Here is a 26,953-nt window from a genome sequence, read left to right as displayed (position 1 = left end):
TGCCCATGCAAAGGTGGGGTATCAAAATTGAAAGACTAAGATGATGCTGCTGCCAGAACAAAAGGGAATTTGGCTACAATGGAAATGCTGGGCAGATGAATATTCTGCACTGCACCCCTCCCCAAATTTTGCCTATGCTGAGTGTGCTAATTTCAAGGAGAGTATCAAAGCTGGAGAATACACAGTACTGCCCAGAATTCAACCCACAAAAACATAGCAGGCACACACAGAGCTCTATAAATTGGATGACTTTGCTTTTAATTAAATACAAAGGGAGAATTCTCCTTTGTACTAACATAAATCTCACTTCCCTCCCCTATGCCCTGTTCTGGAGGTAGGAGACCCTCCAAAGCTAATGGGGGGGGTGGCTGCAGGAGGCGGGGGGGGGCTGTCACAGTAGCAGGAGTGCTTGTGCTGCCTCCTGCTAGTGCAACTACTTAGTTGGATCCATCCCCATGCAAGGATTACTAGCAGTTACTGGTATGGAAATATACTTCAAAGCCTGTGACCAATGCTTAGTGAAATCCTGAGGCAGAAAAGGGATTGCTTAATTATTTAGTGGAAGACTGTGGGCTTTTCAGTGCCTCATAGAATCATAGAATTGTACAGTTGGGAGGGGTCTCAGGGGTCATCTAGTCCAACCCCCTGCAATGCAGGAAACTCAGCTCAAGCATCCCTGACAGATGACCATCCCACCTCTGCTTAAAAGCCTCCAAGGAAGGAGAGTTCGCCACCTTCCAAGGAAGTCCACTGTTGAACTGCTTTTACCATTAGAAAGTTCTTCCTGGTGTTCAGTTGGACTCTCCTTTTTTGTAACTTGAATCCTTTGGTTCAGTTCTTGCCCTCTGGAGCAGGAGTTATTTTATAGTTCCTGCCTCCTGCACTTCTTGCTTTCCCTTATGAATAAATTATGTAGAAGCAAGAGAGGGTTTGCAGATTTAGCATAATTTAGACTAGGCCGTTGAGTTCAGCCTTTTCTGAATGCAATATTTTGGTCACCTCAGCAAAGCATTTGCAGTATGTATGCATGTATATGTAAGCAGCGTTCGAAACTCCCATTGTTCTAGGCACATTTTGAGATACAGAATTTCATCAGCGCAAGCAGTTTCTGATCTCTGGGCACAATACTGCGCCTAAGATTTCAGATTAAAACTGCAGAGTGGAAGGAAAGAATGACCTTTTTCTGTCTCCCCACTTTCAGCTACTCTCTGAAGACTGGAGAAGAGACCCTCTTAAGAATATTAGGGGGTGGGCAGGGGAAGGACTAGGCCATATGAAAAATGAACATAATATTTTAGCTGCAGTTCATTCATTTTCAGCTTTGTACTATTGTTATGAGAAAGTGAACCTGGACATTCCGTTGTTGCGCCCGTAACCTAGGTTTAAGGTGCCCTTTAGCTCCTAGCTTTCATATATCGATTTCTAACACTGATACTAAGGCAAGAGAACTCGTAGCCTAGCATGTGACTTTCTGATGGTCAGAAGTAATCACGCACTCTTTGTCCTTCCAAATCACAGTGCTCCATGTGCTCCATGTGCTCCGTGTGCCCTGCTGTAAACCTCCTCTTCTGTCTGGTTGGTCTTTTGTGAACAGAGTTGCAGCTTGACTTGCAGGATATGGCAGACATTCCTCCCCAGAGCAAAAGTGCTGTAACAACTTGACTCTTGTATTAACTTGAAACACATCCGATTAGTTGGACCTGCTGCCCCTCTTTTCCCTGCTCCTTTTTTATCTCACTGAAGCACATGATTTAAAAAGTTTTAAAAAACATGGCAAAATAGGCTAACTATTGCCAAACATAAAAAGGGCAAGTACAACCATAATCCATTTGTAAACCAAAACAGGTTGTAACCCAAGGCGCACTTTCGCAAATGGGGCCTCCAAAAAAATTTGTTTGTAATCCAAAAAAAGTTTGCAAACTGGGACACGCACTTCCGGGTTTGACGGGTTTGTCATCCAAAATGTATGCAAACCAGACTTTTTGCAAACCAAGGTACCGCTGTAAGATTTTTTTTCAGTACATGCTTGTGCATGTATCAAGGCTTCTGTCCTGACACACACTTTGGGAATTTCTGGTACAGTGGTACCTCGGGTTACGTACACTTCAGGTTACATACGCTTCAGGTTACAGACTCCGCTAACCCAGAAATAGTACCTCGGGTTAAGAACTTTGCTTCAGGATGAGAACAGAAATTGTGCTCCGGCGGCACGGCGGCAGTGGGAGGCCCCCTTAGCTAAAGTGGTGCTTCAGGTTAAGAACAGTTCCAGGTTAAGAACGGACCTCTGGAATGAATTAAGTACTTAACCCAAGGTAGCACTGTATATGTGCCAACCTTTCATCTTCCCCCGATGCAATTTTTAGGAGATCATTACAGTTCAGTAACTTGAATCCATCACATGCTCACATTTTGGCTGCCCTCACATAATTGTACTGAATTTCTGCAGTAGGCTGGAAAGAAGGCAAATTGCTAGCATTGGGAATAAAGCAAGTGCCTTAATCTCTTCCATTCCTTTCTTGTGTGGTTCTTTAGTTTCCCATGAAGAAGAAGAAATGTCCAGTTTGGATCTCCTTTTTCATAGAATCATAGAATCATAGAGTTGGAAGAGACCACAAGGGCCATCGAGTCCAACCCCGTGCCAAGCAGGAAACACCATCAGAGCACTCCTGACATATGGTTGTCAAGCCTCTGCTTAAAGACCTCCAAAGAAGGAGACTCCACCACACTCCTTGGCAGCAAATTCCACTGTCAAACAGCTCTTACTGTCAGGAAGTTCTTCCTAATGTTTAGGTGGAATCTTCCTTCTTGTAGTTTGGCTCCATTGCTCCGTGTCCGCTTCTCTGGAGCAGCAGAAAATAACCTTTCTCCCTCCTCTATGTGACATCCTTTTATATATTTGAACATGGCTATCATATCACCCCTTAACCTCCTCTTCTCCAGGCTAAACATGCCAAGCTCCCTTAGCCGTTCCTCATAAGGCATCGTTTCCAGGCCTTTGACCATTTTGGTTGCCCTCCTCTGGACACGTTCCAGTTTGTCAGGGTCCTTCTTGACTGTGGTGCCCAGAACTGGACACAGTACTCCAGGTGAGGTCTGACCAGAGCAGAATACAGTGGCACTATTACTTCCCTTGATCTAGATGCTATACTCCTATTGATGCAGCCCAGAATTGCATTGGCTTTTTTAGCTGCCGCGTCACACTGTTGGCTCATGTCAAGTTTGTGGTCAACCAAGACTCCTAGATCCTTTTCACATGTACTGCTCTCAAGCCAGGTGTCACCCATCTTGTATTTGTGCCTCTCATTTTTTTTTGCCCAAGTGCAATACTTTACATTTCTCCCTGTTAAAATTCATCTTGTTTGTTTTTGCCCAGTTCTCTAATCTGTCAAGGTCGTTTTGAAGTGTGATCCTGTCCTCTGGGGTGTTAGCCACCCCTCCCAGTTTGGTGTCATCTGCAAATTTGATCAGGATGCCCTTGAGTCCATCATCCAAGTCGTTGATAAAGATGTTGAATAAGACCGGGCCCAAGACAGAACCCTGTGGCACCCCACTAGTCACTCTTCTCCAGGATGAAGAGGAACCATTGATGAGAACCCTTTGGGTTCGGTCAGTCAGCCAGTTACAAATCCACTGAGTGGTAGCAGAGTCAAGACCGCATTTTACCAGCTTCTTTACAAGAATATCATGGGGCACCTTGTCAAATGCCTTGCTGAAATCAAGGTAGGCTACATCCACTGCGTTCCCTTCATCTACAGGCTTGTAATTCTGTCAAAAAGCGAGATCAGGTTAGTCTGACATGACTTATTTTTCAGAAATCCATGCTGACTATTGGTGATCACAGCATTCCTTTCTAGGTGCTCACAGACTGTTTGCTTAATGATCTGCTCCAGAATCTTCCCTGCTATTGATGTCAGACTGACTGGGCGGTAATTATTTGGGTCCTCTCTTTTCCCCTTTTTGAAAATAGGGACAACATTTGCCCTCCTCCAGTCTGCCGGGACTTCGCCTGTTCTCCTGGAATTCTCAAAGATGACTGCCAGTGGTTCTGAGATCACATCTGCCAGTTCTTTTAATACTCTTGGATGCAGTTCATCTGGCCCTGGAGACTTGAATACATCTAAACTAGCCACGTATTCTTGTACTATCTCCTTAGTTATTCTGGGCTGTGTTTCCTCTGCTGAATCATTTGCTCCAAATTCTTCAGGTCGGGCATTGTTTTCTTTATCGGAGAAGACTGAGGCAAAGAAGGCATTGAGGAGTTCAGCCCTTTCTGTGTCCCCTGTTTGCATTTCACCATCTTCTCCTCTGAGTGACCCCACTGTTTCTTTGTTCTTCCTTTTGCTACGAACATACCCATAAAAGCCTTTTTTGTTGCTTTTAACCTCTCTAGCCAGCCTGAGTTCATTCTGTGCTTTAGCTTTTCTGACTTTGTGTCTACACGTGCTGGCTATTTGTTTGAATTCCTCTTTGGTGGTTTCCCCCCTTTTCCATTTTTTGTACACATCCTTTTTTAATCTTAACTCAGTTAAAAGTTCTTTAGATAGCCACCCTGGCTTCTTTAAGCACCTTCCATGTTTCCGTCTCATTGGTATTGCCTGACGTTGTGCTTTTACTATCTCCCTCTTAACAAACTCCCAGCCATCATGAACTCCCTTTCCTTTTAGTATTACTGTCCATGGGATCTCACCCAGCACTTCCCTAAGTTTTATGAAGTCGGCTTTCTTAAAGTCAAGAAATTGAGTCCTAGTATGCTTGGCTGCTCCTTTCCGCTGTATAGTAAACTTCAGAAGAGCATGATCACTCACGCCTAATGATCCTTCCACTTCTACCCCACTAACCAGGTCATCAACATTGGTTAGGACCAGATCTAAAATGGCTGTTCCTCTTGTTGCAGCTCTTAGCTTAAAAGTGAGATGTATATCAGAGAGTGATTTCAAGATGGTTGTGGCTGCATTTCACATTCACTGCTGCATGGTTGTGACATGGGCATAGCCAACGGGGTCGGGGCATCTCCCCCCCCCCCATCAAGTAAAACAATAGAAATACTTGACTATCTGACCAATCACGGTGGTTCAGCTCCCACTAACAAAAGTCCTGGCTATGCCCATGCGCTGTGATATTTGGCAAGTAGTTGCTAAAGCACAGTAGGTAACAGTGGGATACACCATTGCATTTAGGGCAGAAATCACACCCACCCACACAGACAGAAAGTAAGCCGCCTTGAACTCAGTGTGACTTCCATTTGGGAAGATGTGTATAAGATTGCACTGCCGATCTGTTACACCTGGGAATCTTCTTTCATTCATACTATCCTACTACTTTAATCGTTGTCATTTTAGATAGTGCTATGTGTGACAGCAGATTTCCATCAGAAGAGACAAAGGGATCCATTCAGCATGTAATTAATCTTTTTTTAAAGAAAGGGAACAGCGAGGAACATTCAACAAACTCAGGTTTCTTGAAAACAGATTGCAACTTAATTTACTCCTGTGGAGTGCCACCTGCTTAAGATATGAACCAGGAAAAGTTGAGCTTGGTTCAATTACAGCAAACAATGCTGTTCTTTTGTATGACACTTGAGAGCAGTTTCTGTTCTCTTTTTTAATCTGGGGAGCTGCATAGAAACCTGTGCAACTAGATCTCTGGACTCCACAGCAAGAAATCTCCCCAAGGACCAGATGTTCTCTCTTAAGAGCTGCCCGACAGCCATTTCTTACTTGGGTTTTCTTGATTTGATGCCACTGACTCTCAAGTCCGCATGCTAGGTTTAGTTTTACCTCTTGATTATCTTGGGAGCATTCAAGCAACTCCATTATCACAGTAAGAAGTGCAAAGTTCCCTGCCCTCTCTCTCTTTAAGAAAAGAGCCACCAGCCTGACCTGGCTATGGATACCCAGTGAGGTTGGAGGCTGATCTGGGCTCTTCTTCACTTTAGTCACTCTTTCTCCATCAACAATTCCTACCGTATTGGCCCGGATATACCGTATTGGCCCTGAATATAAACTGCACTTTTAAATGGGAGGTGTGTGTGTGTGGGGGGGAAATACCTGCATATAAGCCGCTCCCTTCCTCACTGTTCCTGGCTGCATACTGGGGGGGGGGGGCTGCGCTGTGTTGCCGGCTCTCTCCCTCCCCGGCCTTGGGGGAGAGCATGGGGAACTATGCACGGGGGGGGGGGGTGGCGCTTTGCCACGCTCCTGGCACTGTTTGCCCTGCGCTCCTGGCTGCATACCTTAAGGTCGCGAATATAAGCCACTCTTTAATTTTTCACGGTTGGAATTTGGGGGGAAAGTGAGGCTTATATTCAGGCCAAATGGTATTTTATGTGTAGAGCTATATATAGATAGTCTGTGTGCCTTCTCCATGTGGCCTGCTGGGAATATGCATTGTACAGAGACTGGGTGTGCGTGTCTCCTGGAAGCTGGCTGGAGGGAGCTCTCAGCCATTTTCCTACTCTACCCCCATTAACTTCAGAAGATTACTAGTGGCACTTGGCCTCACTTGCATTCCAGCATTGTTATCCTCATATTGCAGTTTGCTAATCTGAGGCAGTGTACAATAACCCTGCAATATAGCTCACTGTTAATAGTGCTATGCGTTTGTGGGTGCTAGACCCCTCTTCTCCCTGGATCAATAGTGTTAAAAAAATCTAATCAAGCCAGGCTAGCTTCCTGAACCCCTGGAGTCAGCAAGTGTTAAGATATAAGCCAGGCTAGCTTCCTGATGAGGCAATCGCCTGGGTGACGGGCCATTAAGAGAACAAAGGAAGGGAGCTCTGTGTGAGATAGCAAATGGGTCAAAACACAGATAGTGAGAAGGACGAAACTCAGAGTCTGAAGGAGAGCTGTGGTGCGACCTAGAAGCAAAGCAGAGAGAGAGACAGAGAGCGAGAGAGAGAGCGCACCAGGCCGAATCTCTGCTTGAATCCCAGGCTGTGGCTACAGGAGAAACAAGACCCTTTTGAAGTCTTAATGCTGTGAACCCCTCCATCACAGGCTCAGGTTGCATATATGTTTAAATAAACTATATATCATAAAAACACCACAGTCTCCACTGCATCACATTTCCAAAAGGAAACACAAAACCTGGGTAAGTGTCTTGAATCCCTGGAATCTCGCACTGCTCAGATGTTGGGGTGACCTGCAACAACATTATAGGTTAAAGGTGGGGCTGGTGCTAATTTGGATCCCCGTTACAAATTCTCCACTGATCCATATGAGCAGCTCTCACCTCCACCCCCAGGAAGGGTGGGAAAGCTCCACTGAAACAGTAAACTGGTGCTGGGTATTTGTCTAGTTATAACAAATATGTGAGTGTGAAGGCTGAGAATTCTGCTTGAGATTATGAGGGAGGAATTGAATGTAGTTCTAAGCAGTTTGCTCCACCCTGCATGGCACGCCTCCCTCTGGAGGCTGTTCTGAGGGGTCTCTTGACCCTCCCCAAAGCCAGCTCAGGGGGCATGAGGGCGTGTGGGGAGGGGAGAGGACTCCTCATTCTGTGCTGGTGGCATTCCTTGTGTGGGCTTCATTCCTTGTGTGGAATCGCACTCTGGACTCCCCTTGTACGATTCTCGGAGAGAGGAAGTCTGTAGAGTACAACTCTACAACTCTTCGTTACCCTTTCCCACATTCCCAAATCAGCAGATCACTTCTAGATAAATTAGGTGGTGTCTGAATTCTCCTGCGCACCAAGTAGAAAGCATTTTCATTCTCTCTTCTGAAGCCACAATATTCCTGACAGGTTTTGCTTTCTGCAAATGCAACCTGTTTCTACAAGAATGTCAGGATCCTGAGGTAAAAAAGCTCCTTAAAGCCACAACGTAGTCACAATATTCTCTGTTCCTCAGCAGTCATAGTATTCAAGTTCTTTCTCCTCTTCCATCTCCTAACTGTGGCCTCAGCCTGTGCAAACTCATACAGATCTCTCTCTCTCTCTCTCTCTCTCTCTCTCTCTCTCTCTCTCTCTCTCTCTCTGTGTGTGTGTGTGTGTGTGTCATTCCATTCACCAAACAGGAGTATCTTTCATAAGAGGAAAGTGCAGAGTCATGTTTAGGAATGCAGATGGGCAAAAGAGAACTCACTGTGCTTTGTCCACTCCCTAGGTAATTTTCCAATAAGCTCCACCACAGGAATATAGCTGACATCAGAACAGAGGAGACTAACTGAATTTGTGAACAGTCCCCCCAAATCCATGATGCAGGGACACTGAGGCCTCACCACCTGCAGTCTTGGTATACATATCTCCAACACTTTTAAATTGCATGTCTAGGTAACCCTTACTTCTGCATGATTTGCACGGTTCACAGATTTGTAAAATTCTGTAGCTTTTACTGTTTTGAATTATCTTTACCCCCTTGCTAGTCATGATGTGGTATAAGGAGCTAAGCAGGGAACTGGGAGCCCTGGTGCTCAACTGTTGCTCCTCTGTGTACACTGGCTAATGATATATAGTTCTACACATAAAATAGGAACAGTTAATGGAGGAAGAGACTTGGCATACATTTTCCTAGTAGCAGCTGGACTGGTAATAGTTGCTTATTATATTATCTCTGTTGCACTGATGCAAATGACTTGACTGTTGCTAGGAACCTTTGACCTATTAGCACATGTTAATTTTCAAGCTGCTCTGCAAACTATGGTTGAAAGATGGGATATCCTATTTTGAATACTTTTTGTCATGGGTATTTTATTGAAATATCAACATAGTATTTTAGAAAATCTTCACTGACATTTCACATACCTGAAGACTGATTTGATGGAGCGGAAAATGCCCAGTGGGGATTCTTTACAAGCTACACTTTGAAAAGGACCCAGCATATAGCAGCATGCTATTTTTCTAGACTGTAATTGTGGAACAGATTTCCTTCTCTTATTTTTAAGAGCATTCCCTCTCCCTTTCTCCACCACCACTAGCCATCAGTGAAGGGAGAGCAGAGCAAGTTTGCCATCTTGACAATCATACATTTAATCAAAGCAAAAAACCAGGTAGTCTGATGACTCTCTCATACTCTGCTTTTGGTTTACGGAGGAAGCAGCCGGCTTTGTCCTGCCTCGTTCAGAAGACTTCCAAGAGAGCAGCAGCACGCCTCCACCAGCCCAGGCCAGGAGATCCTTAGCCAGGAGGATGGGAGGCACACAAATGGCAGCCTTACCTTGTCCTAGGCTTCCAGTATCCTGGTCCAGCTGCCAGCCGTTTTCAAAGGTATCTGGGAGAGAAGGTGGAATTGGAGCAGATCTGTTGCAGGGGGCTATCACAACAAGAGTCTGTTCACCACGATTGCCCTGTTCCTGCATGGGGGAGGTCTGATAATTTAATATGTTGTTACAATTATATTCCACTTGTTCCTCAAGGAACTCAAAGTGGTGTACATAGCAGTTTTAACTTTCGTCGCTATCAATCTCCAAGTAATTCTGGGAATTGCAATATCCCGTGTTCTTTGTAGCGCCCAGAATTCTTTGAGTAAAAGCCTGTGTTTTAAAGGTCTAGTATGTACACAGCCAGAGACCCATATGTTTAGTCTTGCTCATTATTCACACCACCCTGAAGTGGGTCTCACACTATGGGGCACAATAGTTAGGGTGAACATTGTGAGACTTCTCTCTTGGATTAGTAGCCCCTCCCTAACCCAAAACTACTGTTCCCTTGGGGAGAGGGAACAACTATTTAAACAAATTTATGTTGTGTAGATATGTACACTTGCTCCTTTCTTTCCCTTTCTCTCTATCTAGAATAAGGGGTGTGGGGATTTTTACCTGAGTCCATCCCTCAACCCTTCCAACCTACATGAGTGATGATTAATGGCTATTAAGTTGGGGTGGGGAGTGGGGAGAACACATTGGTGTTTGTGTTAGGGGGAGTGTTTCTCTGCTTCTGCTCCGTGGACCACACTGTGGCAGAAGGCACACGGTGTTCCCTTTAGTGGGAAGTTTTGGTAATTTTCCTTCAAGGATGAAAACTGGCAAAACAGACTGCTCTTCCCTCCCCTGACACCAGGGTCAAAGTAAATAAACAGCAATGAAGTAGAAGCTCAAAACAGGAATATAAAAGGGGAGAAAGTTGATGGAACTTTTTAGTTAACTTTCTGGCTGGGTTGCTAAGAATTATCTAGATCTAAACTCTGTTGAATACACAACCGTTAGTTCTTTGGTCGAAGAGGCAGATAGCCATGTTTGCTGCACCAGAATGTTCTGGTTCTGATAGCGTAAACGTTTTGGCTAGATGTCTAAATCTCGGTTGTCAGTTGCAGCATGTAAGGCTTCATATAAACTGTACATTTAAAACACGCGCTTCCCTCTCAAAGAATTTTGGGCGCCATCATTTACCCCTCACAGAATTCCCAGCCACTCTTAACAGACCACAGTGCCCAGAATTCTTTGGAGGTGGAAAGCGGCTTCAGATGTGCTTTAAGGGTTTGATGTGTGTATCTCTCGGACATAGACTCTCTGATCCTTGTAACTTGTGGGGGGCGTGTTCTGCTAAGGAGAAGGGTAGCAGTTCAACGAGTAAATGTGGAATAGCGCAACTGTGTGTATGGGCAGCAAAACCCATTTGGTGTTGCAAGAGTTTTAAAAATGTTTGTGTGGCTATATACATCGTATGCTTAGGGAAGCTTTTAATATTTGATGAATTGTTGTATTTTAATATTTTGCTGGAAGCCACCTAGAGTGGCTGGTAAAACCCAGCCAGATGGGCGGAGTATACATATATTATTATTATTATTATTATTATTATTATTATTATTCACATAGTGCATTTCAACAAAGACTTTTCAAAAGAGTTTTGAGATTGCCACATGAGGCAATTTAACCCATGGACACTGAATCCATTGTTCACATGTATCTTTACAGTAACGTGCAGTGCTTTTTCCTGGTGGTACTCAGTGGTACGGAGTAGGGGCACTTCTTTCTCTTTTCAAATCCAGCAATAAGCTAAATGGAGGGTGGGGAGAGCATGAAAGCCACCGTGGCTAAAAGAGGGGCTGTGAGCAGCAGGAGGCTGAAGTGGTGAGGAGAAGGAGGCCCTCTCAGTCCGAAGGTTGCATCGCCCCTCCTCGGCTCTCCCCATGGATGTGCGGCTATGCCGCTGCCTCACGGTGCTGTGAGCGGCCGGCTGAGCATGAGTGCCACTTCCCTTTTGTCTCTGCTCACTCTTCCCGTGTCTGTGGGGAGAGAGAGAAAGGGGGCAGGAAGCAGCAGCCCCATTCCGTGGCCGGGGAAGCCTTAGAGGAGAGCGCAGGTGTGGCTGGAGGGAGGAGGAGGGGCGGGTGGGATTCTGGGTGGGTGTGAAAAGCAGACAAGGCAAGGTGGGGGAGAGGTTGAAGAAGGGGGGAACGCAAAGTGGGGGCAGGACAAGAGAGAGAGAGAGAAAGGGAGGAAGAGGATCTTGGTGAGTTCTGGCACTTTTTTCTAGAAAAAAGCACTGGTAATGAGGATCCAAAACATGAATTGAAACAAAAAAATGCTGTTTTTTCCTCAGTTTTAAAAGCCCCTTTGGGGCTGAAATCTTGTGCCTAACTACTTGTCCTCTTAATAAAAAAATTCCTTCCTGTAGCACCTTAAAGACCAACTAAGTTAGTTCTAGGTATGAGCTTTCGTGTGCATGCACACTTCTTCAGATACACTGAAACAGAAGTTGCCAGACCCTTCTATATAGTGAGAAGGTGGGGAGGGGTATTACTCAGAAGGGTGGTGGGAATGGGAGATTGGCAGATAGCTGAGATGAGCCTGAAGTTGTCCTCTTGTGTGGCATGCTTCCAGTTGTTGTTGTTTAGTCGTCTAGTCATGTCCGACTTTGTGACCAGAGCACGCCAGGCGCTCCTGTCTTCCGCATTTGAAACCCCACTAGAAGAACCCATATTAGTGGGGTGTGGATAGTGGAAAAATGAAGAGCTTTATACCCGTCTTCCAGTTATGAGCCAATGCTGAGTCACTGGTTCAGCATGTGTTCATCTCTCCCTGATAGCACATGCGATTCGAAACTCTAAACATGCTGCTGTCAGATGGGTAAGGTTAGAGAAAGCCCACACAGTGCAACATTCTTTGCACCCCCCCTCCAGGGCGCTTGTCGGCCAAGCCTGGCTATCTGCCGGCCACCTGGGGTGGAAATACACAACAGGAACATTCTTGTCACCCTGGCCATGTCACCCATCCTCGCATTTTCACATAACATCAGAAATGACCTCTGCTCATTCTGACTCTCCATGAAGAGACTATTTGTGTACGCCTTGCGTTCATTTTGGGTAACCCAATCAGTGAAAATGGCTCTTGTAAGCTGTTTCCTTTCATTATGTCTCATCCAGTCAAATAAGGAAGCCTTCTCCGCTCTGTTGGGTGTTTAACTGGGAGAAGCAAGTTCTATTGTCTCAAAGCTCCTTCATTGTTATGTTTGGTTTCCCATACAGTAAAGTGAGGCAACACAGAAAACCCTTTGTTTTATAAATTCAATACATAAAGAATAGAGCTAGCTTGGCCAATGTAACAAACTTGAATGGGGTGATGTATATTTTTGAAATTGATTGCTACTGGCTAAATAGTTTTGTCATTCTCCCGAGTATAAGAGTTTGAGGCATACTTTCCTAGAGGCAAGTACCACTGGATTCAATGAGACTCACTTGCAAATAAGGATAGGTGAATCTGCCAGTTTTGATTTCTTTGTTTCTTATATTTCCCAGTCTTACACTCAGTTCTCCGCATTACTTTGTGAATTACTTTACCCTGCATGTGCATTTTTTAAAATGTAGCTTGACTAGAAAACTGCATTGCAAAATTCAAAGGTGTGTGACTTGAAGGCTAACCAAATTTTGGTTTGCATATTGTTCTGGAAAGTGTGAATTGGGTAATCTCACCTTTAAATGTGAATTGTATCAAATTTCTCCCCTAAGTAAATATATACAGGATTGTGCCATGAATAACTTATTTTGATAAGCATGTAGTGAACTGAGGGTTGTATCCAGCATTAGTCATACTTAGAACATGACCGAAAGTGCTCCACTGAAATTAATGGACAATACTAAATTCTGTCCATTAATCTGTGTGGATTTACCATGAGTGGAATTCAGGTGGGTACAGTGACCAGAGTGTACCAGATTTCAGCCATCTGTCTGCTGTGAAAGTAGCTTAATAATTTTGAAGGGTCTCTCTCCTCCTTTTCATCACTGAATGAGTTTTGGCTCAAGCACATATCTGTATATACAATGGCCTCATCCTGGTGCCATTAAAAGTGCATGCATTCACTGCCATGCAGGAGGAAATGCCCAAATGTGTTTTTTGCCAAGCTATCCAAAGTCAGTGACAAAATTTTTATGGGTTGTAAATAATTTGGTGTAGAGTTCTCTGTGTTTAGTTTAATTAGAAATTTCTATACCACTCCAGGTATCGTAAACTGTCTGATGGGCTAATAAGATTTAAAGCATCAAACAACAATCAACACACAAGAGCAGCGTAAAATGGTAGCAGGGCAAAACAAAAAAGATAAAAGTAGCATTAAAAACTCCATCTAAATGCTTGACTTTTTTTTTTAAGAGAGGTTTTCACCTGGCACCCAAATGACGACAGCCTCCATGCCAGATAAAACACTCTAGGGAGTGTTTTAGAGTTTGGGGATTCAGTCAATTATGTAGGCCTATTGGACAATGAATTTAAGTTAGTCATGTTTATTAACTCCTTTACTCTGAGTAGGGCTGGAATGGAATATTCCCCAAGGTGCTGTAACTGAAAAGGTGGCTTTAGAGTATATGGACAATGGAAAAGGTCAGGGACTCTTCTTGAGGGACCATCTTGCTTCGTAGAAGTACGGAAGTATTTGTTTGTTTAGTTGCGCAGATGCATAGTTTCCAGATATATGCACATGGAGCAAAGTGACTGCAGGCAAACACTTTCTCCTCTGTCATTTCAGACAGTGAAATTACAGTGAGTCGTGGTCTATTCACAACCCTCTCTCCCCTTGCAGTGCATACAGACCTTGCCCAGCAGCAACGACAGGCCTGGATGTGTGTCAGCCTGTCTTCTAATGAAGAAGCTGCAAAAAATGCTGCCTTGGGAGGTTTAGAAAATCACTCACATTCCGTATTCTTTCTGCATCTCACAGATGGACATTATCAATGCAGCCCACACAGTCTTTGTAGCACAAAGTAATACATATAGAAGGACCTGTTAAAATAATTGCATTTGGAAGTATCTTTGCAGCCTGTTTAGCTAAAGCAGTGAAATATATACTCAGAGTCGCAAAGTGATTTCATGCTCTTTATTCAGCTCATAGTGGTGAGGAGGAATGAATGAAAGTCCCCTCAAAGTATCTGCTTTATATACATTATTTACACAATGGGCTGCACATGATTGGCTAATTCTGGAATTCTACTGTAAGCCTATCAGGTTGTGGATTCACTTATATCTGGAGCATGATTGGGTGGTTCCTGCCAACCAATCATACTGCTGCATTGTTCTAGGACCAATCAGACTGCTTCATTCTGAATCCTATTGTTCTAGGACCAATCAGACTGCTGCAATTTGGATCCTATTGTTCTAGGACCAATCAGACTGCTGCAGTTTGGATCCTATTCAACTCAGTACATAACAAGCAGGCATAGGCAAACTCGGTCCTCCAGATGTTTTGGGACTACAACTCCCATCATCCCCAGGACCAGTGGTCAGGGATGATGGGAGTTGTAGTCCCAAAACGTCTGGAGGGCCGAGTTTGCCTGTGCCTGAGCTAAAGCTTAGCCTCCTTTGTTCTGATTTTTGTCGTATTTTGATTAAGCTTGAATGTGTGCCCATGGCTACATAGTAGTATAGTGGCAAATTCAGAAGTGTGGGGTCCCTTAAGGAAAGTCAGAACCATTTAAGATTATACAATAATAACAATGAGGAATGCATTGCAGTAATCAATGCAGATCTTCTTTTGCTGCTTTTCCAGTAGATCTATTTCTCATGACGTAGATGGGCAAATTATCCACTGCCTTATGGGACATCTTTGGGAGAAGAAAAGGCTGAGGAGGAAATCCTACATTAAGTGGAGTCCCTAAGATGATGGTGCCTTGTACACCTCCTTCCGGCAACCCCTGCAGCCAAGCTGGTGCCAAGTGGCCACTTACCTGCTTTCCTTGGGACCAAATTAGTCTTGTCATCTGAGCAGCCCAGGACCTCCATACACATTGCCCAGGCTTGTGGGCAAAGTCACTTTGGTGAAGCTAACACAGCAAAAATTATGTGAGAAACAGCAGTTACGAGTTACTGGTCACAGCAGGCACTGTGATTCTCATGCCGTTTGACTTCACCCCTAGGGACGCACTCCATTGTCTCTTGAGACAGACAGATGCCAACAACAATTTTTTCTTGAAGTTCCATTGTGCATAACAGAACGTGCACACCATTCTCTTGAAAGTGAGCTTTGGAACATACAGAACAACTCCTCATCTGTGTTTTTCACATGCCCCTTCTCCAGAATGACCATAGGAGTCAATCCTCAGTGGTTGTCATCTCTTTTCATTCTGTTTTTTTTTTTTAAAGATATTTATTAAAGGTTTTAAACAATAAATCACCAGACACATAAAATACCATCACCAACATAGAACAACAAAAAAAAGAGAAAAGACAAAAGGTTAACACAGAATAAATAAAATACAACATAATCAAGTGTCAAAAAACCATATTTCCATAACCTTTCGGACTTCCTCACATCTCCCTTTCCTGCGTTCCCAGTTATAAAGTTATAAACAGCAATTCATCACCTTCTTTCGACTCTTATTTTGTAGTTTTCAAGTATTATGTCTCCAACTTTAGATATTTTTATCAAATACTTAGATATTTAAATTTGACATAATATTAATCAAAATTTCATCTTTGTTCTTATGTATCACTTATTCTCATACTTCTTTCAACTAAATTGCTGATGCCATGTTGTTTTCTGTCCTGCATCTTCTTAACATTCATACAGTTTACAATGTTTTTGTAAATAGTCCTTAAACTTTTTCCAGTCCTCTTCCACTGTCTCTTCTCCCAGGTCTTGGATTCTGCCAGTCATTTCTGCCAATTCCATGTAGTCTATCAGTTGCGTCTGCCATTCTTCCAGAGTGGGCAAATCTTGGGTCTTCCAATGTTTTGCGATGAGTATTCTTGCTGCTGTTGTTGCATACATAAAGAAAGTTCGGTCCTTCTTTAACACCCTTTGGCCAACAATGCCCAAAAGGAAGGCCTCTGGTTTCTTAGGGAAGGTATACTTAAATACCTTTTTAAACTCATTATAGATCATTTCCCAGAAAGCCTTAACCCTTGGGCAAGTCCACCACAGGTGAAAGAATGTTCCTTCAGTTCCCTTACATTTCCAACATTTATTGTCTGGCAAATGATATATTTTTGCAAGCTTGACTGGGGTCACGTACCACCTATATATCATTTTCATAATATTTTCTTTCAAGGCATTACATGCCGTGAACCTCACACCGGTGGTCCATAACCTTTCCCAGTCAGCAAACATAATATTGTACCCAATGTCCTGTGCCCATTTTATCATAGCTGATTTAACCGTTTCATCTTGAGTGTTCCATTTTAACAGCAAGTTGTACATTTTTGAAAGTACCTTAGTCTTAGGTTCTAACAGTTCTGTTTCTAGTTTCGATTTTTCCACCTGGAAACCTATTTTTTTGTCCAAATTAAAGGCCTCCCTGATCTGAGCATAGTGTAACCAATCTCGCACTTTGTCCTTTAATTTCTCAAAACTCTGCAATCTCCAAGTATCTCCATCTTTTTCTAATATTTCCCAATATTTCGGCCATTTGGCCTCCATATTGAGTCTTTTCTGAGCCTTAGCTTCCATTGGTGACAACCACCTTGGGGTCTTATTTTCTAATAAGTCTTTGTATTTTATCCAGACATTAAACACTGCTTTCCTGACAATATGGTTCTTGAAAGCCTTATGGACTTTTACCTTGTCGTACCACAAATATGCATGCCATCCAAAAGCATTGTTAAACCCTTCCAAATCCAAGATATCAGTGTTCTCAAGAAGCAGCCAATCTTTCAGCCCGCAGAAAGCTGCTGATTCATAATACAACCTTAAGTCTGGCAGGGCAAACCCCCCTCTTTCCTTAGCGTCAGTTAATATTTTAAATTTTATTCTGGGCTTTTTGCCCTGCCAGACAAATTTAGAAATGTCTCTCTGCCACCTCCTGAAACACTCCACCTTGTCCACAATCTGTAGGGTCTGAAACAAAAACAGCATTTTTGGCAATACATTCATCTTTATAGCAGCAATTCGGCCCAACAAGGAAAACTTCAATCTTGACCAGCTTTCTAGATCCTTTTTAATTTCTGACCAGCACTTTTCATAATTGTCCTTAAATAAGTTCAAAATTTTGGCTGTCATATTTACCCCTAGGTATTTCACCTTTTTAACCACATTTAAATCTGTCTCTTTCTGAAACCTTTCTGATTCTAAAGTTGTCAAATTTTTCCCCAAAACCTTAGTTTTTTGCTTGTTTAATTTAAATCCCGCCACCCGACCAAACTCATGAATCAATTCTAAGACCCTTTTCGTACTAGATTCTGGCTCCTGTAGTGTCAAAACCAAGTCATCTGCAAAAGCTTTAAGTTTATACTGTTTGGCTCCAACCTGGATTCCTTCAACCAACCGGTCCCCTCTGATCATATTCAAGAGCACCTCCAGGACCGAAATAAATAACAAAGGGGAGATAGGGCAACCTTGTCGAGTTCCTTTCTCAATCTTAAACTCTTCTGTCACCACATTGTTAACTATCAATTTAGCTTTTTGTTCTGAATAAATTGCATCTATCCCATTTTCAGACCCCCGTTCCACTCCCATCCCTTCAAGATTTTTCTTCATAAACTTCCATGAGATGTTGTCAAAGGCCTTCTCCGCATCTATAAAAATCAACACTGCTTTTGTATTAATGTTCGTTTGCAAAAGTTCCAGGATGTCAATAATGTTCCTTGTATTATCAAACAAATGTCTACCTGGGAGAAAACCTGCCTGATCTTTATGAATCACTTCATTTAGCACTCTTTTAAATCTATTTGCTAAAATGTCTGCAAAAATTTTGTAATCCACATTTAAAAGAGAGATGGGACGGTAGTTCTTAAGTTGTGTCTTTTCAGTTTCCAATTTGGGTATCAATGTGATGAAAGCTTCTTTCCACGATTCCGGTGCTTTCTTCCCCTCCATAATCTCATTGCATATCTCCATTAATGGTTGTGTCAAATAATCTTTCAATATCTTATAGTACTTGGAGGTAAACCCATCTGGCCCTGGAGATTTGCCCAATTGCATATTCTGAATGGCACCTTCAATTTCTTGTTGTGTTATTTTATAGTTCAGCATTGTCCTATTTCCTTGAGACAATTTTGGTAATCCATTACTTCTTAAAAATTGGTCTATCTCAGTCTCTTTTTGCGGCCCTTGAGTATAAAGTTGTTTGAAGTATCTCTGGAAACACTTTCTAATCTCCACAGGATTCTGGATATTTCTCCCTTCAATCTCTAGATTAGTAACCGTGTTCAGTTTTTGTCTCTTTTTCAACTGCCATGCTAGCAGTTTTCCACATTTGTTTGCCGATTCAAATGTCCTTTGTTTCATTAACTTGATATCTCTTTTCATTCTGATTGGCTCCTAAGAGTAAAAAGACTTCTAATTGGCTAAAACACTCCTCTTTTCGAGCTGAGAGGCTGGGGGCTTGGGACCTTGCTGCAGAAGTAGTAATAGGTCTATAAGCCCCCTGAAATCCCAGACCACTCCATCTCTGTTGCTGAAGTTGACCTGACGAACAATATCACTCAATGCCTATTCAGTATTGTTTTAAGATGCCAATGGTGGGAATTTGTGTGAATGTTTCAGACCCAAAATGGAGTCTGTGCTCTGTTTGAACGTGCATCTATGAAGCATTGGCAGGGAGGCTGTTGTTACCTGTGAACACATGCCTCTTCAAGATTTTGTTTGACGGAAAGGTGGTGAATGTTTAGTAATCCCTCTGCACATTCACTGTTCCTCCTTTAGGGTAGCTACTGACCACAATGTTGACAACACAACAGAAATCCTGAGGGAGTGGCTGAAGAACGTACAGAAACTGTATCACTATGTGGAGTGGAGGCCCATGGGGGACCCTCAGTAAGTATTCGAATGCTGGGTTTTTCCAGTAAAATCACGTGTAACAAAGTTAAGCATATTCAGGGAAACAGCATGAAATGTTCTAATCCTTTCTAAAGCTATTTAAAAGGCTTCTTCACATACTTGTGATAGCAAATCCAGAAGCAATTTAATTTGGCTAAATGCTATCTTTTTCAAAGCTGAGGTGGGAAAAGAGCTGTTGGGTGTGCCCCCCCGCCCCCCACGTCCAAGTTCTATTTAATTCACAGCACTCATGTTGGGCAGGAAGCGCAGCGATGGTGTATGTTCCCCTGTGTCCTGGGTACACACTCCAGGAATAAATTTGGAGAGTGTTTTCTTTGCTCTGAAACGTCCTTTCTTTACCCTTACATTTTTGGAGCACTTGAGGTGACTTAGTGAATTTGCTTCTCTCCCCCCCCCCCCTTCAGTTTTTAATTAAAACACCAAAGTCAGGAGAGAAATAATACCCAGCGATCCTGCAGGAGCTGCGCAGCATTTAACATGACAAGAGGGCTGCATGTTTTCCCTTTTTGTTCTTTGTTTTGTAGGTCTTACCCGGAGGAAATTGGGCCCAAGCACTGGCCAAACTCCAGGTTTACCCATGTGATGAAACTGAGGCAGACTGCTCTCAGAACTGCCAAGGAAAAGTGGTCTGATTACATCATGGTAAAATAAGAATCAAAGTTCTGGCTGGTTAGGCTTCCTTCCTTCCCTTGATTTGCATGCTGGGCATTTCAGAGACACATTCTGTTTCTGAGCTTTGTAAAGAAGGAAACTGGAAAACTAAAATTGGTTGTCGTACTGTGCTACATAATTTCCTCCCCAGATGTGCTGGGATATGCAAGGTAACTACTTACCTTCACTGACCACTGAAGTCCTGACTCCTGTACTGGTCACCTTTAAACACAGCTTTGTAGGACTGGGAAATAATAATAATAATAATAATTTATTATTTATACCCCGCCCATCTGGCTGGGCCTCCCCAGCCACTCTGGGCGGCTTCCATAAAAACCAAAAATACAATAAAATATCACCCGTTAAAAACTTCCCTGAACAGGGCTGCCTTAAGATGTCTTCTGAATGTCAGGTAGTTGTTTATCGCTTTGACATCTGCTGGAAGGGCGTTCCACAGGGCGGGCGCCACTACCGAGAAGGCCCTCTGCCTGGTTCCCTGTAGCTTTGCTTCTCGCAATGAGGGAACCGCCAGAAGGCCCTCGGCGCTGGACCTCAGCGTCCGGGCAGAATGATGGGGGTGGAGACGCTCCTTCAGGTATACTGGACCGAGGCCGTTTAGGGCTTTAAAGGTCAGCACCAACACTTTGAATTGTGCTCGGAAACGTACTGGGAGCCAATGTAGGTCTTTCAAGACCGGTGTTATATGGTCTCGGCGGCCGCTCCCAGTCACCAGTCTAGCTGCCGCATTCTGGATTAGTTGTAGTTTCCGAGTCACCTTCAAAGGTAGCCCCACGTAGAGTGCATTGCAGTAGTCCAAGCGGGAGATAACCAGAGCATGCACCACTCTGGCGAGACAGTCCGCGGGCAGATAGGGTCTCAGCCTACGTACCAGATGGAGCTGGTAAACAGCTGCCCTGGACACAGATTTGACCTGTGCCTCCATGGACAGCTGTGAGTCCAAAATGACTCCCAGGCTGCGTACCTGGTCCTTCAGGGGCACAGTTACCCCATTCAGGACCAGGGAATCCTCCACACCTGCCCGCCTCCTGTCCCCCAAAAACAGTACTTCTGTCTTGTCAGGATTCAACCTCAATCTGTTAGCCGCCATCCATCCTCCAACCGCCTCCAGACACTCACACGGGACCTTCACCGCCTTCACTGGTTCTGATTTAAAAGAGAGGTAGAGCTGGGTATCATCCGCATACTGATGAACACCCAGCCCAAACCTCCTGATGATCTCTCCCAGCGGCCGCATGTAGATGTTGAAAGGATAAATAACTTTGGCCCAGATTCCTGCACCTATTTCCACAAGTATTTGTGTGATCAGGAACATCTGCTAGGTGATGGACTACAACTCCCATTATCTCTAACCACTGGCCATGCTCACTGGGGCTCATGGGAGTTAAAGTCCCAACAACATCTGGAGGACCCAAAGTCCCACATGTGATGTAGTTGATGAGTGGATTCTCAGAACTTGTTTTGCCACCCACCACCAGAGCACTGTGTTACTTTTTTCATACATATGCAACAAAATTACCGGTAATTATTGTCTAACCATATTTGCCTCATGTTAATGAATGCTCTTGACACCGCAATGGTTGACATGCTGAGGCACCCAGGAATGACTCCAGGGTGTTTCACATATTTGAACGCTGCCACTGAAGCCGAAAAACCACCATGCTGATTTATACACCTCCCACTTTTCCAGGGGCAGCCAAGCTGGTGCCAAACGTATTGCTCTGCTTTCCTTCGGCCCCCATCAGTGAGGCCAAGAGAGGGGTCTTGTCTTCTGGGCAGCCCTAGACCCCCATACACGCTGCCCGGGCTTGCACACCGTGGAAGGTCACCGGTGCTGCTAACACAGCAGTTTGACTTCACCCCAGAGGTGCACTTGGGTGTCTGTTGAGATAAATGGATGCCAACCAAACAGCAATTCCGCCTGCAAGCCCCCTTGCCTCTCCTTCCAAATGTGAGGTGGTTTGTTCTAGGTAAGCCCTTTCCCTCTAATGCAAGATATGGAAACCTATGGCCCTCCAGATGATATTGGACTCCCACACCCATCAGCCTCAGTGAGCATAGGCAAAAGTCAGGGATGATGGGAGTTGTAGTCAAACAACTTCCTGAGGGTTACAAATTTCTTATCCCTGCTCTAATGTCTCCATTGTGGACTACTTTGCTGGGCCCACTATGAAGTGCTTGTGGGTTTCTGTTCTTGTTGATTGTGTCTCACACGTCCAGAGGCTTCATTTCAATTCAGCAATGCAAGTGCCTTACTAAATATGACCACTTTTTGGTATGTGCAAAGTAGTAGTTACAAAGTTGACCAATATTTGCCGTTGGCTTCAGTACAAGGTAAATGTTAGCTTAATGCTGATGAATATGTGATGGAAGTCTGCTTATTTTGTTCATTTTGCAACATTGCAAGAACTCAAGATAGGTAATGCTCTTTACCAAGCCTTGTTTGTGGACATTAGAGACACTCTTCAGATCCAGTCACACAAAACCTCACATGCTTTTTTTTAATCCCTTTTCCTAGTTCATAGATGCTGATAATTTTCTGACAAACCCAGAAGTTCTGAATCTCATGATAGCAGAAAATAAGACCATTGTGGCGCCAATGCTTGAATCTCGTGCTCTCTACTCTAACTTCTGGTGTGGAATGACCCCTCAGGCAAGAGATGTTTCTTTACTGTTACTTATACACCATCCAAATAGACAGATCCCTGTCCCAGGGCTTGAAAGCAAGTATATAAGAATGGCAAGGATACATGGGATGAATTAATAAATGTGTAAGATATGTATCATGTGTATTATTGTATTGTGTGCATTCTTTGTTCTCTGCAGCTGGTATCAAGATGAGGGTGCTGTTAAGAGACAAATATCCCATGCAATGGTTGTTGAAACCCCTTTCCAGCCTCCATGTCTTTGATGGACACTACTTAGATGTTCCTATCTCCCTTGGGACCTAGAAGTTTGTATTTTCATAAATGGCAAATTTGGATTTTTGGGGTTTCTGGCAGAAGCCTTCCATGCACCAGGTGGCTGGTTAGCATAGTAATTTATGATAGAGTTATTGTCATTAAAGTGTATCTTTGCAGTCCCTTTATGGCAAAAGATTTTGCCAAAATCAGTCTGGTATCCAATATATTCGGTGGAGAAATGAAGCCTTTGAAAGAAAGATTCTCGAAAAGGAATTGCATCTTGCAGGCTTCTTAAGATGAAACAAAACACTGTTTTTCCTCTGCCACTCCTTGTTTGTCTTTTTTCTTATTTTTTGTAATGCAATTAGAGTCCAATGATTTCACTCATGCCTTTTCCCCTCTGGGATTAATTGCTCACAGTCTGAGATCTGTGTGCAGCTGGAGCAGCCTGGTAGCTGCAGTTCTCTGGAGCTGATTACTGTTCAGCGTTAGGTTTGTCAGCTAGCCTTGGTTTGCAGACCATTTGGGGTCCATATTTCTGACAAGTGGAAACAACTCCCAGCAAATCCACAAGGAATTGTTGATAATAGTGAAAACCAAGGCAACAAAATAGCATGCACACCTCTGCATGAGAAGCTACTCTCTCAGTGTGATTGTTTTAGCAACTTGGTGTTTGGAATGACCTTCAGATCTGCCTCTGTCTGTGTCACACTGTTCTCATAACTTGGCAGTGGGCTCTGGAGAGCAGTTTTTTCAGGGTGGACTCTTAGGCAGTTGTTTCCATTGCTGAAAGTTCTGGTAGCGTGATTTGTGCAAAACCCCCCACCAAACCCCAATCTGTCTGAGCATGCTAAGAATTGCCCAGTTTGGGAGAATGTTTACTAGGCATGAGACTATGCCGTGATTTCAGGTGCCCTTGTCCCAGCCAAAAGCCCAAGGAAAGTTCTAGGGAGCTGTAAAAAGTTATTTAAAGATGTTCCATCTGTGGTATTCCTTCCTGAGTGATAAAAAGCTTTCAGATTCCCTTCACCTTGTGTCTAGATGTTGAACACACTGCCATAACAAAAATAATCCCATCAGTTTTCCATAGGCCAATGACATAGAAGAAGCTTAGATTGTAAAAAATCATATTTTAAATATGCTCCTTAATTATGCTGAATGTGTTTTTGTTCGGCCTACTAGTGGACAATTGGACAACAGCTAGTCTAAGCTGATGCTCTTTCTGGATGCGTTTTGCACTGGTGCTTTCTGCAAACAAAGAAGTTTTTTCTGTCTTGAATGTGGGGTGGGGGGAAAAGAGCTTGCCAAGATATGTTTCTGACTGGAAGGAGCAGCTTGTCAGAATACTGGTGTCCTAGGACCTAATGCTTGCTTCCTATCTGCTCATCATATACATCTGTTAAATAAACAGTCTGTTTCAAAGGCACCAAACGTCGTCTAGTACACTCTCCTTTCTCAAAAATTGACATTTAATACTTGCTGGTCCAAGTATTTCCTGCAGAGTGTTCAATCTCAGGTAATCCTACTGTGTACAATGGAAGTGTTATTGATGTTGAGCTTGTTCAGTGGTTATCATTTATTTGTTCCGTCTGGGCGATGCCTTTGGGCCTCTTTTGGGTGGGCTTATATCCCCCTCTTTAAAGCAGTGTTTCCCAACCTTTTTTGGGCAACGGCACACCTGTTTAATGAAAAAAATCTCGCGGCACACCACCATTACAGCCCCGTGACGTCAGCGCGCAGCGTCATGCCGGGAGGGACGCACGAAAGTGAAAGTTTTTAATTTTTTTTCCTCCCCCTTGCCGGGGAACCTCCAAGCTTTGGGAGTGGGGGGGGGGGAGGCAGCAGAGCGAGGGACTGAGGGACGGCGGCAGCTGAGGCGGTGGCGGCTGTTGTGGTGGTGGCGGCGATAGCGGGCGGAGGAGGGGGCGGCGGCGGGAGTTGCTGCTGCTGTTGTTGCTGCTGCTGCCCGGACATGCCGGCCTCCTCCTCCTCCGCTGTCTCGCGCTCCTCCCTTTTGCACGCGCTGCCCCGCCGCTCGGCACCACCACCGCGGAGCCGCCCCCGGCTCGACGCGGATCCTCGCCGCCACCGCCTCTCACCGCCCGACTCGCCCGCCTCCCTCCCACGGCACACCAGCCGACGTCTCACGGCACACTAGTGTGCCGCGGAACACCGGTTGGGAAACACTGCTTTAAAGGAATAGGTGTGTTCTCCGGGGTGCTTGTCTTTGGAGGCCCAAGTAGTATTGGTGGCATGAAGCACCAGCTTGGGCTAATGCATCATAATGCATTAATGCCCTTGTAACTTTATGTTCAAAGCGTTGAAGTGTGCAGTATCCTAGGCTGTTTTCTGAAGGCAGTTTGGAAATTACAAGGGAGTACAAAATACTGGAACTAAGGACTGGATAGGGGGACGTGGGTGGTGCTGTGGTCAAAACCACTGAGCCTCTTGGGCTTGCTGATCAGAAGGTTGGCGGTTCAAATCCCTGCAATGGGGTGAGCCCCTGTTGCTCTGCCCCAGCTCCTGCCAACCTAGCAGTTTGAAAGCACACCCATGCAAGTAGATAAGTAGGTACTGCTGAAGTGGGAAGGTAAACTGTGTTTCCATGCACTCTGGTTTCCGTCATGGTGTTCCGTTGTGCCAGAAGTGGTTTAGTCATGCTGACCACATGACCTGGATACCTGTCTGTGGACAAACGCTGGCTCCCTTGGCCTGAAAGCAAGATGAGCGGAACAACCCCAGAGTAGTCTGCGACTGGACTTAACTGTCAGGGGTCCTTTACCTTTTAAAGACTGGATATATTTTATGCTTCTGTCTAGCCTTGAAACCACCTGCACTTGCTCCCAGTCTTGTTTCTAGTCCTAATTCATGTTGTTTTTACTTTATAACACTTTAAATGGCTTAGGACCTGGATACCTCAAGGGCTTCCTCCTCCAGCACAAATCTGCCTAGGTATTAAAATTATCAACCAAACTTAGGGTTGCCCCCTGTCCTGTATGATACAAGATTGTCCCATATTCCAGTGGAAAATGCTACGTCCTGTATTGATACAGTTTTGTATTTCAGGTTCTCTCCCTCTCTCTCCCTCCCAAGTTTAGGGATCCTCGCCAAATGCATGTGTTTGAAAGGGTGTGTGAAAGGTCATATATTTAAGCTCTGGGTAGCCAAGCACAGGCACATTTACAAATTTGTTTGTGTGTGCGTGCGTGCGTGCAGGACAAATTCTAGAGGGGCCTTCCTGCTAGGCTGCAACAGATTGTAATGGATTGTTTTGAAGTCACTTCAGTACCAGATGGGGAAAAAATGATCCCAACCCTGTCATGTATTTTGCCACAAATCGTGTCCTCCCTCAAAGAGGGCACGTGTTGCGGTGAGACCTGGTGTTGTGGGTGGGTAAGATTGTTCAGCCACAATACCTGATTAGTAGGTCCCTCAATGTTGAGTTCCATCTGTCCAATGGGGCGCAGTCCAAACAGATTGAGGGGACCCATGCACGTGACCCAGAGCTTCCTCTTTTGGTGCATGCATTCGGAACACCTGCCCACCTCTCCTTACTATTAGGGCTTGTGCGCTTGACCTTGTTATGCCGTCATGTGTCTTCTGTCATTGGGACAGGGGCACGGCAGGAATTTTCCCCACTTGGCTGATTGGCTGGTGCCATTTGGGTTTTGCCTGCCGCGCAGCAAATCGTCGCAACTTGTAAGGTTGTGGATAGGCTCTGGTTCAGGTGATAGGGAAGGGGGAACGCTCTCGCCATCCCTATGTGAAGGGTATACCGTTAAAGGAATCCAGGGACTTGATGGTTTGGTCAACCCCTGAGAGGGGGTTGTGCCCGTGCCTGAGTCCAGGGGAACATCTGGGTGGCGGACATAGTCTGTTCCCGACTTTTCGCCCATCCAAGTGTTCACCCTTAGCTGAGCTATGCTGGTGCCCTGGGTCAGCGCTACCTGCATGGCAGGGAGCTAGTCAAACCAGAGCCTATGCAACCAGCCACTTTCTGTAATCAATAAAGTTGTGGCCTAAATTCTACCAAAAACCCAATCTAAAATTTGAGTCAAGTTTGAATTTATTTAGGGGGGAGGTTTCTGGGTCTGAACATTGCAACAAAGGTAGCAACCCTAACCAAACTCCCTCTGTTACATTTTTTTACCATGTGAGGTGGAAATCTAAAGAGGTCTGACATTATTGTACTCTCACCACCACATTGGAACAGGCTACCAAAGATGCCAACTCTAATCTTTATC

General features: G+C 44.4%; 1 protein-coding gene across 2 annotated transcripts in view; it reads left to right on the top strand.

The window, feature by feature from the left end:
• Nucleotides 1–26,953, top strand: part of COLGALT2 (collagen beta(1-O)galactosyltransferase 2) — a 63,321-nt gene that overhangs the window by 15,886 nt on the left and 20,482 nt on the right. For both annotated transcript variants that reach the window (XM_081193298.1, XM_081193299.1), the window contains exons 2-4: nucleotides 19,003–19,113; nucleotides 19,662–19,779; nucleotides 22,325–22,459. In XM_081193298.1, coding sequence (XP_081049424.1) covers nucleotides 19,003–19,113; nucleotides 19,662–19,779; nucleotides 22,325–22,459 — 364 coding nt within the window. The remainder of the gene's footprint in view (nucleotides 1–19,002; nucleotides 19,114–19,661; nucleotides 19,780–22,324; nucleotides 22,460–26,953) is intronic.

Source organism: Podarcis bocagei (genome assembly GCF_964188305.1).
Source record: "Podarcis bocagei genome assembly, chromosome: 5".
Taxonomy (NCBI): domain Eukaryota; kingdom Metazoa; phylum Chordata; class Lepidosauria; order Squamata; family Lacertidae; genus Podarcis; species Podarcis bocagei.
Note: the sequence above shows the minus strand (reverse complement) of the source record. Positions and strands in the feature narration are given on the sequence as shown.